General features: G+C 45.7%; 1 protein-coding gene across 2 annotated transcripts in view; it reads right to left on the bottom strand.

Annotated features, from left to right (window-relative positions):
• Window positions 1-201: 201 nt before the first annotated feature.
• The window catches only part of LOC135404386 (ubiquitin-associated protein 2-like), a 203,776-nt gene continuing 187,326 nt past the window's right edge, over window positions 202-16,651 (bottom strand). For both annotated transcript variants that reach the window (XM_064639113.1, XM_064639112.1), the window contains 7 exons: window positions 14,074-14,152; window positions 10,183-10,397; window positions 5,944-6,043; window positions 5,753-5,860; window positions 3,699-3,766; window positions 2,779-2,970; window positions 202-1,330 (listed from right to left, as the gene is read on the bottom strand). In XM_064639113.1, coding sequence (XP_064495183.1) covers window positions 1,235-1,330; window positions 2,779-2,970; window positions 3,699-3,766; window positions 5,753-5,860; window positions 5,944-6,043; window positions 10,183-10,397; window positions 14,074-14,152 — 858 coding nt within the window. In that variant the 3' untranslated portion in view covers window positions 202-1,234. The remainder of the gene's footprint in view (window positions 1,331-2,778; window positions 2,971-3,698; window positions 3,767-5,752; window positions 5,861-5,943; window positions 6,044-10,182; window positions 10,398-14,073; window positions 14,153-16,651) is intronic.

Raw genomic sequence — 16,651 nt, 5'->3', positions numbered from 1 at the left:
TATGCAGCATCCCCTGCAGACCCATCTCCTGCTCTTACCCTCCCAGCAGGAGGAGGTATAAAAGGACAGGCTGTAAAAGCTAAACTGCTCGAGGCCTTTGAAAATGCAGACAAACACCAGTGATATGCTCAGATATTTATTAGGTGGAGGAAGGGCTAAAAAGAAATGGAACTCTTAAAACGTTCAATGCACTGGTGCAGAACAAGAAGGACCAGGAGTTGCCTCCAGGGTCTTGTTTTAGAAAAAAATGGGGAGGGACAAGTAAAGTTTTCATCAAGTAGCTGTGTCTTTCCTGGGGAGGGTGGCTCAAGGCAAAAAGAGGTAGAAGACAGAGCTTATACTTTTATTTAAGAAACTGCTACATGGTTTTTGCCTCTAATGATGGAAAGGAAGTTGCAGGACCCACTGAGCCATCCAAAGTCTTTTGCTAGAGAAAGAAAAAAAAAACCCAACACCAAAACACACAACCCCCCCCAACAAAAAATTCCAAACAAACAAAAAGCACAAAACAAAAGGTTTTTATTATTAAAAAATTGAAAAATAAAAAGGTGAGGCTGCAGCTCAGGGCCACAGTGTACAAACTGCCCATGAGAGTTCATCTTCCACAGCAGGAGGGAGGAGGGAGGAGATGAAAGAAAGGGGAAGACTCACAAAACTTTTCTTTTTCCTTCCCCCCGCCCCTTTTTTATCTCTTTAAAGTAACAGCTATATTGGGGGCTGAGGACAGAAATCAAACCAACAGGACACATCTTGATTCTTTTTTTTTTTTTGGAGGGGGAAAGGCAGGTCTCCTTATTTGCCTGAATTTAGAACTGCATTAAATAAATGGGCTCCAGCTCCAAAAACATGGCACAGTTTGTCTTTCAACAGAGTTATAAAGCTTAAAAAAATGGAAGGATGCCCTGGTGCAGATGGGAAATTAATAATAAGTTTTCCTACAAAGAAAATAAAACAGGCTGCAAGACGCAGAAAACCACATTTAGGCTCTATTACATTTACAAATACATACATAAATATATTACATACAACAGCAACTCAAAGAGGAAGCAGGCGAGTCACATAGAGGATGGCTGGCTGGCTGGCTGGCTGCACTTCTCCCCGCACAGACATTTGGCTGAGCAGTTACTTCTATTAATTCTAGGAATGGGGTTTGGCTTTTTTCTTTCTCTCTCTTTTTTTTTTTTTTTTCTCTCTCCTCTCCTTTCATTCTCTCCCCCCTTCCCTGGTTTCAGATTTAGTTTGTCCAGTATGGAGAAGTGCCATAGGTGGTTTTGGTAGCCTGAGATTTTTGCTGCATGGTGCTGGGTTGATTGCGTTGGCCAGATCCACCCTAGAAATTGGAAAGAAAGGAGAGATGAGCACCAGCACTCCCAGGAAAGCAAGCCTGTCCATACATCAGCAGGAGAGCTCCCACCCAACGCAGCAATGGATCTGTTTCTGCTCTGCAACATCTCTGCATCCTGCAATCCAGGACAGTCATAGAGAAATTAAGCAGAAGTGTGGGGACACACCATCCCACCACCTCCCACCCAAGACAGGTTCAAGGACAAGGAAGGAGAGGAGCAGGACAGGACAACAAAGGAGCTCTCCCAAGATGAACGGAGGCGGTGCACCAGCCAAGGATGCCACACATTCAGAAAGAGAAGTCATTTCCTATTTCTGGATTCTAAAGCAGAGCATTGTTTTTTCTGGGAACATTTATAGTGAGGAAAGGAAATACATCAGCTGGTAAAACCAAATCAGAAATTGGAGCCAACATGCAACCTGCAACGGGATGCTTGATTTTTCCCCCAGAATTACAGTACAAGTGCTCACATCTTGCTCTCCTGCCACAGCCAGGGGACATCAATGCCTGCCTCGGCTTCAGACCTCACAGCCTATCTCTCCACACCCCACATTAGGATGGTCTTTTCACAGAATCACACAGCCTGGCTGAGGTTGGCAGGGACCTCTTGAGGTATCTTGTCCAATCCTTCTGCTCAAGCAGGGTCACCAGCTCAGGACCAGACAGCTCCAAGGATGGAGACTCCACAACCTCCCTGGGCAGCCTGTGCCAGTGCTTTGTCACCATCCCAGTAAAAAAGTGTTTCCTGATGTTCAGAGGGAACCTCCTGTGTTTCAGCCTGTGCCCATTGCCTCTGGTCCTGTCACTGGGAACCACTGACAAGAGCCTAGCTCCATCCCTTCAGGTATATATATATATTCATGAAAACCCCCCTGAGCCTTCTCCACTCCAGGATGAACAGTCCCAGCTCTCTCAGCCTTTACTGATAAGAGAGATGATCCAGTCCTTTCATCATCCTTGTGCCCCTTTGTTGGACTCTCCCATACATCCATGTTTGTCTTGTACTGGGGAGCCCAGAACTGGACACGGGACTCACCAATGATGAGCAGAAGGGAAGGATCACCTCCCTTAACCTGCTAGCAGCACTCCTCCTAATGCAGTCCAGGATCCCATTGGCCACCTTTGCAGCAAGGACACATTATTGGCTCATGGTCAACTTGGTGTCCACTAGGATGCCCAGGGCCTATTCTGCCAAACTGCTTTGGCCCCTAGCATATACTGGTGCATGGGGTTGTTTCTCCCCAGGGGCAGGACTTGCCATTTCCCCTTGCTGAACTTAATGAGATTCCCTCCCCAAGTTGATCAACAGCATCAAGTCTGTTAGTCTACAATTGCTGTCAAGGCCCTTTCCCAATGAGCAAAGCAAAAACCCCCAAGATCCTGCTGGGAATCTGCCCTCAGGCATACTGTAGATGTGGAAGGGGCTGACTTACCTGCCCATCTTGCTGAAGGTGGTGATGCAGCATCTGGGAATGAGGCTGCTGATGTGCAGGGAGGATATGGAGAAACGGGGCTGGAGCATAACCCGGGGCAGCACCAGGGTTCAGGGGCCCAGTTGATCCAAGACCAGAGGGTAGGCTAAAAGGAGGTGGTGTGCCAGCATGGAATCCCTGCTTGTCAAATGTCTGCACAGGAGGTGAGGAGGACAGCATCAGAGACTGGTGTGAGCAGCCCAATGGTGACCAAACAAGAACAAGAGTGCCCCCCAGACACATCACCTGAAACTTTCACCAACCCCATGAGCATGCCAAGTTACACCTGAAAGCACTTCATCAGATGAGTTTCAGCTCCTTTTCTCACCCATTCTTCTGCACTAATGCTTTCAACATTTTATTTCCACAGCTACTATGCCCTTTTTTTCCCTGACCTCTTTTTATTCAGTGGGACATGGGATGGCAGCAGCTGCCTGAAATTAGTCCTTCACACATTATGGGGGCTCAGGCTGGAATTACTTGACCTACCCAGGGCAGCCCAACAAAAACACAAGAACTACTTTTCCTCCCCCTGACCAAAGCTCAACCCAGCCTCTTGACTCACTTGCTTTGGGGGATACTTTTACCAAAAGCATTAGTGTCATCACACTACATTTGCACCCAGGACATAGCACGTGTGGGGAAGCTTGGGCAGCATAGTGCTGCACCTATGTCAGCAGCTGCCATCAGGAGCTGACATGGCAGAAGCAGTGGGACAGAGGGCGAGACTCCTCTCCAACAGCAAACAGAGACAGCATAAGAAATGCCACAGCCTGTTGACCCTGAGACCAACTGGTCTGGGAATGGCCCTAGCCTCCTCCACAAGGGGAGCCATCAGCCTGGCCGCAGACCACAGGGGAGGAGGGTCCAGCATTACTCACCTGAGTCTTGTTATAGACTGAGCCGTTGATATCAGGCACACCCGTGTTACTTGAGGTCACAGAAACACCTGGAAAACAAAAAGCATCCACCAACAATGGGAAAGTCAACCACCACCTAGCATGAGCCCCATGCTTTTCTCCCAGCACCTCTGGCAGCTTCAGTGGATGCACCTTTGTCTGCAACCACTGCACCCCACACCCTGCTGCTGGCCCACCCAATGGGGTTCTCCATGCTGTCAGAGTACTCCATATGGGAACAGAAGAAATGGCTCGGTTCCTCACTCCCACTGCAAAGCAGGAAACCAGTCCACTGGGATAAATCACCCACATTCACAACCCAGTGGTTACCACTTGGATTCAAATGCACTTCACCAGGCAGCATCTGGCTGCACCAAACACTCATTTAAGCTCACAAAAAGGCAGCTTTCCCCTAAGATTAGGGGTGCATTTGGCTCTACTGTAGCATTCAAGAGCTTTCCAGTAGTGCACTAAGCAATGAGACTCAGCATCTGCTAAACATTTGAGCCCTTGTCCTTTTACATCCTGCAGAAGGGTGAGGTCCGCGATGCTCCTCTGCCCCAAGAAAATTAATATCACTGATTCAGGCTGGCTTCCACCTGGACAGTCTGGTGCCATAACAGGCTCAGAAACACTCACCAGCAAGGTGATTCTCAAACCAGCCACTTATTCAGTCTTATAAAGACTGGCTCTAATAATTTCACTTGGATCAGAATAAAATCAGCTGTTCCTTTTGCCAGTAAATCAGAGGACTGGGCTCAGAGAGTGCGCACTGCTCTATGGTTGTTCCCTTCCTAGGACATTGCTCCTTTTTGGATTGCTTCTCCACAGAGGAGAGCGAGATTACCTCTTGGCTGAAGACAGTGTTTCAAATGCACAGCAAATGCTTGGTATTTGCTTAAGTCCAAGGATGAACTAGTTAGCATTAAGCAGTTAAGTACACACTTCTCAGGTCTAACCAGCATGTGCAGAATAAAGCTTTCATATGAGCTGTGTAAATTCTTCAGCCTTTACAGTCACAAAGGAAACATTTCCAGGCATGAAACAAGGCAATGAGTTACTGATGCCTTAAAATCTATATAAGATTTTAGTATAGCTCATTAGTACTTTTAGCTCGCTAAGTACCTTCTTACAAGATTTCTGCAAATGCTTTTTAACATTCCTTGTCAAGAATTTCAAAGACAAAAGATTTTAGCAAGGTGAAGAGCTACTTATCTGTAGAAATGTACTAAGAAAGAGACATGACAGAGTCACACCACTTGATATAAGTAGTCAAAGCTACCCAGAGGCCTTGAAGCCATTCCAAGGAGGACAGAGATGACGAGGAAGACAAAGATGAAGGGGTGGACATTTTAGGACCACTGACTCAAATTCGGGAGGCAAAGGTGGTACTGTGGGAGGGCTGGTTTGGGAAGTGGGTGTAACAGATGATGTAATGTCTAGATATAGTATAAAAACTAGAACCTCTGTAATTCGGGGGCATACTTTGGAATTGATTCCTATGCACCCAGCATGCTGTAAATAAATGAGTGCTTTTTGCTTTCTAATACTCAAAAGAGTTTTAGAGAGTTATTTTCTGGCTTTTAGGCATCATTACAGGGTGTACAGACAGAAGCTAAACAGCCCAGAGATGTATGAAGTGCCCTGTTCAACCCTAACACATGGCTGCCTCAAGCGCCTACCAAGAAACTCAATCTAGTCTTCATTTTGCAGAGAACTATTTCAGCAACAGCATTCAACTGCTTAGGCTTCAAAAACACAGCACAGCTGCAGGATCACTATATTCTTCAGCAAAAAAACTTTGGCAGAGGTAACAGCTCATCATTTCTCCAATGTATAATTGTGGACACAAATCCTTGTGCAAAGTTCAGCCATGAGGTTTAGAAGGAATGCTTGGGCCATTATAAAGCATTTTGTATATGGGAGATGGAGAAACAGCTTGGATCATGACCCTGTTTAGAGTTGGCTGCTGTGTTGACTGTACAGCACTGGGAGTTGGCCCTACTAAATCCCAGTCAAGAGCAACCTCATGTTACCTTTCCCAGGTCCAGTGCCAGCAGATTTGTTTTGTGCTTGAGATGACACATTGTAGCCTCCTTTGCTGTAATCTCCAGCTGCTGCTCCCTGTGTTAAGTCATCATAGCCTGCCAGTGTGTACAAGACAAGGTGTTACAGTGAGCAAGCAGCTCTGCAGACATGCATGTGAAAAGCACAGTGGTAAGCATACCTGCTCCGTAGCCATGCTGCCCATAGCCACTTGCTTGCTGAAAAGGAGTCGAGGTGGTGTTAAGGTTGACTCCATGCTGTTTAGCGGATGCTGGAGGTACCTGGACAAAGGAAGGAAACAGACTTTATCAGGGAACAGCACACAAAACACAAGCTCCCTCCGCCATCTAGTGGAGAAGTCACCTTCCCTTCACGTGGAAAATTCAATCTGGAGTTCAGAGCACTGGGCTGACAAGGGACATGGCACTCACACTTCCAGAAGTAAATTGCTTTATGCAAGCCCCAAGTTTTCTGCCAGAGCTGCCCCTCTGATTGCAGCACAACCCTCTCTCAGATTAGGCTGCATATTTCTTTAGAATCATAGAATCATTAAGGTTGGAAAAGACCTCCAAGATCATCAAGTCCAACCTTCAACCAAACACCACCATGCCATTTAAAGCATAGCACTAAGTGCCACATCCAGTCATTTCTTGAACACTTATGGGGATGGTGAATCCACTATCTCCCTGGGCAGCCCATTCCAATGCTTAACAACCGTTTCTGTGAAGAAATTCTTCCTGATGTCCAACTTGAACCCCCCCTGGTGCAGCTTGAGGCTATGTCCTCTTGTCCTGTCACTAGTTGCCTGGGAGAAGAGGCCAACCCCCACATGGCTACAACCTCCTTTAAGGTAGTTGTAGAGAGAATAAGGTCTCCCCTGAGCCTCCTTTTCTCCAGGCTAAACAATCCCAGCTCCTTCAGCCGCTCCTCATAGGACTTACTTTCTAGACCCTTCACCAGCTTCGTTGTTCTTCTCTGGACCTGCTCCAGCACCTCAATTTCTTTCTTGCAGTGAGGGGCCCAGAACTGGACACAGCACTCGAGGTGTAGCCTCACCAGCTCTGAGTACAGGGGAAGAATCACTTCCCTGGACCTGTTGGCCACACTGTTCCTGATACAGGCCAGGATGCCATTGGCCTTCTTGACCACCTGGGCACATGCTGGCTCATGTTCAGCCAGCTGGTGACCAGCACCCCCAGGTCCTTTTCCACCAGGGAGCTTTCCAGCCACTTTGCCCTCAGCCTGTAGCACTGCAGGGGGTTGTTGTGACCCAAGTGCAGGACCCAGCACTTCGCCTTATTAAACCTCTTTCATATGCTGACTGTAAACAGCAAATTCTCACCCACAGAATCAAATGAAACATCAACTGCTGTCTGAGGCTGTTACATAAGACACAGTCCTACAGGGCCCTTAAATAGACTCATTTATCTTTCTGCTTGGAGCATCACCTCTTTCTAAATAACATTTTCTTTCCTGAGACTCCATGCTCTCTGACTTAGTGGAATCTCCTCCATCCTCAAAAGGATTTCCTAGGCATTCTTGGCTCTTGATTCAGCTTTGGGTCTCCCTTTGACTATCCAGAGGGTGCTACAGGCTTTCAGGAACACCAAGTCCATGAGCTGCAGCTGTCTGCTATTTATAGTGATCTGCACAGGAATGCATGAGTTCTGGACTTCTAAATTTCCTATTTTCTTGGGGAAGAGACTGCAGGTATTTTCTCATGCTTGCATGTTTTTCATAGAATCATAGAATCATAGAATTGATTGGGTTGGAAAAGACCTCCGAGATCATCGAGTCCAACCCTTGGTCCAAATCCAGTCCATTTACTAGATCATGGCACTCAGTGCCACGTCCAATCTGCGTTTAAAAATCTCCAGGGATGGTGAATCCACCACCTCTCTGGGTAGCCCATTCCAATGCCTGATTACTCTCTCTGTAAAGAATTTTCTCCTGATATCCAACTTAAATTTCCCCTGGCGGAGCTTAAGCCCATGCCCCCTTGTCCTATTGCTGAGTGCCTGAGAGAAGAGACCAACCCCCACCTGGCTAGAACTTCCCTTCAGGTAGTTATAGACGGTGATGAGGTCACCTCTGAGCCTCCTCTTCTCCGGGCTAAACAGCTCCCTCAGCCTCTCCCCATAGGACTTATGCTCCAGTCCCTTCACCAGCCTTGTTGCTCTTCTCTGGACCCGCTCCAGCACCTCAATATCCTTTCTGAACTGAGGGGCCCAGAACTGAACACAATACTCAAGGTGTGGCCTCACCAACGCAGAGTACAGGGGAAGGATCACTTCCCTGGTCCTGCTGGCCACGCTATTTTTGATACAGGACAAGATCCCATTGGCCTTCTTGGCCACCTGGGCACACTGTTGGCTCATGTTGAGCTTCCTGTCAATTAGTACCCCCAGGTCCCTTTCTGCCTGGCTGCTTTCCAGCCACTCTGTGCCCAGCCTGTAGCGCTGCATGGGGTTGTTGTGGCCAAAGTGCAGGACCCGGCACTTGGCTTTATTGAACTTCATCCCATTGGAATCAGCCCATCTCTCAAGTCTATCCAGATCCCTCTGCAGAGCCCTCCTACCTTCTAGCAGGTCGACACTCCCTCCCAATTTGGTGTCATCAGCAAATTTGCTGATGATGGACTCAATCCCCTCATCTAAATCATCAATAAAGATGTTAAACAGGACTGGACCCAACACAGACCCCTGGGGAACACCACTAGTGACCGGCCGCCAGCTGGATGCAGCTCCATTCACCAGCACTCTCTGGGCCCGACCCTCCAGCCAGCTCCTAATCCAGGAGAGGATACACTTGTCCAAGCCATGGGCTACCAGCTTTTCCAGGAGTATATTATGGGAGACAGTGTCAAAGGCCTTGCTGAAGTCTAGATAGACCACATCCACAGCCTTCCCCTCATCCACCAGGTGGGTCACCTGATCGTAAAAAGAGATCAGGTTGGTCAGACAGGACCTGCCCCTCCTAAACCCATGCTGGCTGGGTCTAATCCCTTGTCCATCCTGAAGGTGCTGTGTGATTGCACTCAGGATGATCTGCTCCATAACCCTGCCAGGCACCAAGGTCAGGCTGACAGGCCTGTAGTTGCCAGGGTCCTGCTTGCAGCCTTTTTTGTGGATTGGGGTGACATTCGCCAACCTCCAATCATCTGGGACCTTCCCAGAGAGCCAGGACTGTTGGAAGATGATGGAGAGTGGCTTGGCAAGCTCTTCTGCCAGCTCCCTCATCACCCTGGGATGGATCCCGTCTGGTCCCATAGACTTGTTAGGATCCAGCTGGCTCAGTAAGTCGCTAACTACATCCTCCTGGAATACAGGAGGGCTATTCAGCTCTCTGTCTCTGTCTATCTGCTCTAGAGGCCAGTTGTCCTGAGGGCCACCTGTCTTACTGCTAAAAACTGAGGCAAAGTAGGTGTTAAGTACCTCAGCCTTCTCCTCATCTTTGTTAACTATATTTCCCTCAAAGTCCAACAGAGAACTGAGGTTTTCCTTGCCCCTCCTTTTGCTATTAATGTATTTATAAAAGGACTTTTTGTTATCCCTAACTGAATTAGCCAAATTAACTTCAAATTCCACTTTTCTTTCCCTAATTTTTTTCCTGCATGACCTAGCTCTCTTTGTAAATTCTTCATAAGTAGCCAGCCCTTTTTTCCACAGTCTGTAAACTTTCTTTTTATCCCTGATTTCTTTCAGAACCTCCCTATTTAACCAAGCTGGCCGTCTTCCCCTCCGGCTGGCCTTTCGGCACACTGGTATAGCCTGGAGATCCCTTGCAGACTGGGAAATATGACTCTACTCTGCTGTCATGAGACCCCACCTGGAGTACCATATCCAGTTCTGGGGCCCCCAGCACAAGAAAGACAGACTTGTTAGAGTGAGTTCAGAGGAGGGCCATGAAAATGATCAGAGAGATGGAAGACCTCTCCCATGAAGAAAGGCTGAGAAAGTTGGGGTTGTTCAGCCTGGAGAAGAGAAGGCTCCAGGAATACCTTATTGTGGCCTTTCAATACTTAAAGGGAGTTTATAAGAAAGACACAGAAACATTTTCTACCAGGGTCTGTAGTGACAGGACAAGGGGAAATGGCTTTAAACTGAAAGAGGGTAGATTTAGATTGGACACAAGAAAGATGTTTTTTACGATTAGGGTGGTGAGACACTGGCACAGGTTGCCCAGAGAGGCTGTGGCTGCCCCATCCCTGGAAATGTTCAAGGCCAGGCTGGATGGGGCTTTGAGCAACCTGGTCTAGTAAAAGGTGCCCCTGTTCATGACAGGGGTGTTGGAACTAGATGATCTTTAAGGTCCCTTCCGACCCAAACCATCCTGTGATTCTAAGATGTAGGTTTGGGCTGGAGAGATCAAAACCAGAGAGGCACGCAGGGAGGGTTACAGTTTAGGCTGTCACACTTACGAACATGGTTGGCCCATATTGGAATGCACTGGGTACACCGGGCACACCAGCATAATAAGGTAACCCAGTGTAGCTGTACCCTGGGGGCAGGGTCGGGTTGAGGAATGGCTGCTGAGTTGTATGGTGAGTCTGCGGCTGGTTCTGCTGCGGCTGGGCGAGCGTGGTAGTAGGAGCAGGGGAGGCAGAATCCCCACGGCCAAATTTTGTTATGTCACCTGCAAAAGAATGAACTGATCAGAAAAGCTATCAAAGCTACTCCAAAAGTGGAGAATTCAAAGGATTCAAAACCTCTGAATACAAGTAGACAACTACAGAAGACACATCCTACACTTGAAAGCCTGCAGTTGTTCATGGGAAGTCTTCTCCCAGTCTCTGTTCCTGATGGCCACAGGGACATTGCCTGTTCATGGCACAGAACTCCATGCCATAGCTAATCCATTGATAAAATGGAGATACCAATACTCACCTATCTCACACAGTCTGAGCAGATTCATTATATCAGATCATTGCAATAAAACATGCTAAAAGCAAAAGTATGGCAAATAGTCAAAGAGCAAATAGTTGTTGGGTTAAAGTGTGACTCTCCTGGAGGTTAAACTGACTAGCAAAGCCTCATGGGCTGAAAGCAAGTTAGGATTTACAGGAAGTGATAGGTATATTTTTGTCAATGTCTATTTGTCAGGCATGACTAGTTAATATGTCTGGTTCCTCACACCACCAAAGTTCTGGAGACAATAGCTGAAGGCCAAGAAAGCAAGACTTGCATCGTGGGCCACCTTTTTTAAGAAGTAGGAAAGGAAATTTGGTTATTACCCCAAAAGCAACCTCCTGAGAGAAATGATTATGCAGCAGAAAAACTCCTGAACACTTGCATTTTCTGGCAGCCTAGAGAGCAGCATTGTTGAGAAAGAAGAGAACTGCTCACCAAGTGTTGAGGAAGAAGAGAACCGCTCACCAAGCACACCTTGCTCTGCCATCCTGTCACGCAAGAAAAACAGCCTTTCATCTTGCATGCAGCAAGCTCCAACAGAAACTCTGTGACATCCAGAACAAGTGGTGGATCAGCCTAGCTGAAAAAACTCAGTTATGTGCAGACATGGGTGATCACAGAGGATTCTATGAGGCCCTGAAAACAGCATACGGGCCTACATACCAAGTCCAAAGCCCTCTACTCAGTGCAGATGGTCAAACGCTTCTAACAGATAAAACCTCCATTCTGAATCGATGGTCTGAACACTTTCAGACTCTTTTCAGTACCAACCGTGTAGTCCAAGATTCAGCAATTCAGTACATCACACAACAACCCGTAAAGTATGAATTGGATACTGCCTCCACTTTAGGAGAAACCCTTAAGGCCATACAGCAGGTGAAAATCGGCAAGGCAGCTGGGGTTGATGGAATTCCGCCCGAAGTCTGGAAACATGGGGGCCAAACACTCCATGCTAAATTTCATGAGTTTGTGGTGCACTGTTGGGAACTAGGCGAACTACCATCAGACCTTCGAGATGCAGTCATCATCACTTTGTATAAGAAGAAAGGTATTAAATCAGACTGTTCAAATTACTGTGGTATTACTCTGCTCTCCATTGCTGGCAAAATCCTGGCAAGAATACTCTTGAACAGACTAATACTCGCTATAGCAGAAGGAATTCTACCTGAAAGCCAATGTGGTTTCAGAGCCAACAGGAGTACCACAGACATGATATTTGTTCTCAGACAACTGCAAGAGAAGTGTAGGGAACAGAACAAAGGTCTCTATGTAACCTTTGTCGACCTCACCAAGGCTTTCGATATGGTGAGCAGAAAAGGTCTATGGCAGATTTTGGAACGTTTAGGTTGTCCCCCCAAGTTCCTTAAAATGATCATATCACTCCATGAGGATCAGCATGGCCCAGTCAGATATAGCAAGGCAGTTTCTGAGCCCTTTCTAATAACTAATGGTGTGAAACAAGGCTGCGTTCTTGCACCAACCCTATTCACAGTCTTTTTCAGCATGATGCTCCAAAGGGCCATGGCAGACCGCGATGATCAGGACAGTATCTACATTCGATACTGTACTGATGGAAGTCTGTTCAGCCTAAGACGACTGAAGGCCCACACTAAGACCTTAAATCATCCTTTCCGGGAGCTGCTTTATGCTGATGACGCCGCCCTTGTTGCCCACACAGAAGCAGCTCTGCAGCGTTTAACATCCTGCTTTGCAGACGCTGCTGAGCTCTTTGGGCTGGAAGTCAGCTTAAAGAAGAGAGAAGTTCTCTATCAGCCGGCACCTCAGGAAGTCTTCCATCATCCCCATATCACCATTGGCCAATCAGAGCTCAAATCAGTCCAGCAGTTTAATTACCTACGTAGCCTCATCTCCTCAGATGGTAAGATTGACGGAGAGATAGACAACAGGTTAGCAAAGGCATATAGTGCTTTCAGAAAACTCCATAAAAGAGTTTGGGGAAATAAACACCTGAAGAAAAGTACAAAGATCAGTGTTTACAGAGCCATTGTACTGTCTACTCTCTTATATGGATCTGAATCATGGGTCATCTACCGCCACCACCTGTGACTCCTAGAATGTTTCCATCAACGCTGTCTCTGCACAATCCTAAACATCCACTGGTCAGATTATGTAACCAATACATCTGTTCTGGAACAAGCAGCAATCACAAGTATTGAGGCCATGTTGCTGAGAACACAGCTGTGTTGGGCAGGGCACATCTCAAGGATGAAGGACCACCGCCTCCCTAAGATCTTGCTTTATGGTGAACTTGCCACTGGCTGCAGCAAGAGAGGAGCCCCAAAGAGAAGATACAAGGACTCCCTGAAACAACACCTCAGCCTTGGCCATATTGATCAACATAACTGGTCTACTCTGGCCTCCAATTGGGAAGTCTGGAGACACACTATCTATAACGCTGCTGATGCTTTTGAGAAAGCATGCAGGATCACTCTTGCGGAGAAAAGACAGCGCAGAAAGAATCGTGCCTTGTAGAGTGTACCACCTGGGGAGTCTTTCTGCTGTGCCTTTTGCAACCGGACATGTCTATCTCGTATTGGCCTTTTTAGCCACCAACGCACTTGCAACAAGTGTGGGTAGTGCCTTCCCAAATCTTAGTTCGCGAAGCCTAGCCATGACAGAGCAGCATGCTCACATGTTTTTAGGGAGGTGACATATATCACTCATATCTATCGCATTCCCAACTAGTATTCCTTTATGTTCGTTACCCAAAAGTATGACAACACTTAATATCATCGTTATAGGAATTATAACACCTATAGCTACAGTTTTAAGCTGTAATCAGATTGCAGTGAAAGAAAACCACTGGCTGATAATCCTGGATGGCATTAACATAATCTTTGCACAACGATAACCGAAGAGTAAGAGCAGAAATGAACAAGGGCTTCTTAGACCACGTGCTTTTGGGAATGAAGTCCATTAGATTTGAGGAGGGTGAGGGGGAGCCTGATAGATGCAGTTCCTCCTGAGAACACAGAAGTACTAAAATAGCAGTAACAAAGGAAAGCAAGCCAGTCAAATTTCAAGAAGAATGATCGAGCTATGGAATAGTTTTCAAGCACCTGTATGTGCTTGGGAAGAACACTAGATGACACTACCATTTAAATTTGTAACAACTTTGCACTTACTCTCAAAGGTTATCCAACTTACTCCCAAGAACCTCCAATTCACATATGAATTACTGACCAAAATCATGAAGAAAAATAAAATCAATAAAAAATACTAATCAGTGTCAGAGTTGAAAGAGAGATGCTCGCTTTTGTTTGGCTAGTTTGGACTGATGGGTTTAATTGCCTACAGAAGGGAAAAATGACTGCTCTTTCAACAACAGCAGGATGACCAGCACATCTCACTCACTATCCTTGTGTTTAAATAGCACTCACCTGAGTAGGGGTTGTTAACAAGGCTTCCATCTCTGCCTGTCAAGGTTGCAGGAGCAGGGAATGTAATTCCATAGTAATCCTTAGAAAAAGACAACATCATTTATCAATAGCTGAAACCAAAACAGAGCTGGACAACTCTTATGAACCCTGTATTACATGCATAAGAAAATTTTAAAAGGAAGAACTAAAGGAAGTTTGGGCAGCAGCTGACATCGCTTACAGCATAGCTGAAGATTTACCTGAATCCTCAACTTCAAAATAAACCTATTTTACAGACATTTTTAATATCATATACAAATACTTAATCTCTTTATGGTAAATTAAAGGCAACAACTAAATGCTTACCCCTCCCAACCTTTAGCTCTGAGCTGTCATATTCCAGTGAGACTGTGCCTGGAAAAGCAACAGACCATCAGGGGCCAAAGACCTAGGGTCAGGCCAGGACCATAATCACAGACTGGATGTAGTCTAAAGGTTTTACCATGCCCTGTTTTCTAAAAGTAAAAAACATCAGCTAGGAAATCAGCACAAATACTAAAAAAACTGGTGAAAAAGAGTTACCACCTGATGACTGGAAAATTTAATTAAACTATGTTACAAGAGAACTCAAATCAGTAGTTTCCAAAGTGGAGTGTGCAAGAAAATCCATTGGGGTGCATGAAGAAATTGGGCTTGGTACCATTAATAAATAAGGTTTAAAAAATTAAAAATAGAGTATGAAAATAAAAATTTGTTCTCACCCTTTTTTTTTATTTTCATGTATGGTTTATAACATACATATTAGTGCAATAGTATACCTATATAATTTATAAATAAAAATATATTGGGAGTGCTCACAAATTTTTTACTGATGAGGTGGTGCAATCAAAAAAGGTGGAGACCACTGCCTTAGATCATTCTTCTATAGGAAGGTAAGACAGTCCTCACCCTAGAAAGCTCACACTTCAAGATGACAGGACATGCCAGCAAAACCAAAGAAGCATTTTGTCTTCAGTTTGGGACAAGAGAAAAGTTTGCCTTCCCCTCTTTGGGTAAACTCCACATGTGGGGCTGGTACTCTACTAAGTGATTTTCCTCCTAATTCTCATGGTTTTCTCCTTACCACCTCCAATCCATCAAGAATTAATACTTTAACTATTAAGATATCCATTTCCACACAATCTTCAACACTGGAAAAGCATCTTCCTCCTTCGTACCCCTCTCTGCAAATTCCCCAGCACCTTCCACCTTGCTGCATTTCTGTGAATCCCTCCCCTGTCTCCTAAACCCAGTCCTCCATCCCTGAACATGAAACCATCCGGCAAAGATTTAGTATTGCAGGTACTTTCTGTAACTTGAAACAGTGACATATTTCATCATCCTTTCCTTCCCAGGTAATTCCACCTCAGCAACTCCAACGTGAATCACTTAACAAAACACAACCAAATTCCTAATAAAAGTCTTTGCAGGTTACACAAAAGCAGCACTCCCATCTCCTGAGGAACATCATAACACAAAAAGCAGATTTGGAGAAGAGATCTGAACAGGATTCAATGGACATGAACTAGAACTGACACAGTAGCATTTTCCCTCATATAAACCTGACAAAATATAACCAAATCTGCATGAGAACAGGGTCTAAGGATTGCAGTTATTTCCACTGCCCCTCAGGTGGGGGATGTTCTGGTATTGGCTGGGGTAGAGTTAATTTTCTTCCCAGTGGCTGGTATGGGGCTATGTTTTGGAATTGTGCTGAACACGGGGTTGATAATTATAGAAATGTTTTTGTTATTGCTGAGCAGGGCTTGCACAAAGCCCTGAACACCTGCCTGCCTGTGGGAAGCAGTGAATGAATTCCTTGTTTTGTTTTGCTTGTGCATGCGGCTTTTGCTTTCCCTATTAAAGTCTTTATCCCAACCCACAAGTTTTCTCACTTTTACTCTTCTGATTCTCTCCCCAATCCCACTGGTGGGGGAGTGGGGGAGCAGCTGCATGGGGCTTGATGCCTGGCTGGGTTTAACAATGACAGGAAAACCACATCAGCACTGAATATCCCTATCCCACACACCTCTGCATATACACATTCAAAACAAAAATCATTAGAAAACACTAGTGCAAACCAGTTATCTTTACACTTCATGCCCACCCATAAGAAAACATCAGAAGAGATACTCTGCTCTTCAAACAACACAGCTATTTCCTGACCTACAGAAGGGATGCAGGAGAAGGTGCCTAAAGTCAAAACTATCAGGAAGACACTCAAAATGGAAGACAGAAAAGGACTGAAAAATGATAAGTGATCTGATGTAATAGATGTAAGCTATACCAAACAGCTTGCTAGGTACCATGCACACCAGCTAAGGCATTTATAAGATCTCTACTACACAGTCAACCTGAAACAGACTAATAGAAAAGATAGCATATCCCAAAGTAATACACACCAAAAATAAAACAAACAAACAAATCCAACCAAAACAAACAAAAACCCCAAAACACAACACAGTGAGAATTTACAGCATCAACATAGACATCAAGAAATTGTAAGTGTAGAAAAATCTTCAGAAGAATTACTCGAGGAGGAAAGAGTTAATGCTCGCTC

The sequence above is a fragment of the Pseudopipra pipra genome, chromosome W, assembly GCF_036250125.1.
Source record: "Pseudopipra pipra isolate bDixPip1 chromosome W, bDixPip1.hap1, whole genome shotgun sequence".
Classification (NCBI taxonomy): domain Eukaryota; kingdom Metazoa; phylum Chordata; class Aves; order Passeriformes; family Pipridae; genus Pseudopipra; species Pseudopipra pipra.
This window is presented reverse-complemented; position numbering and strand designations above follow the sequence as displayed.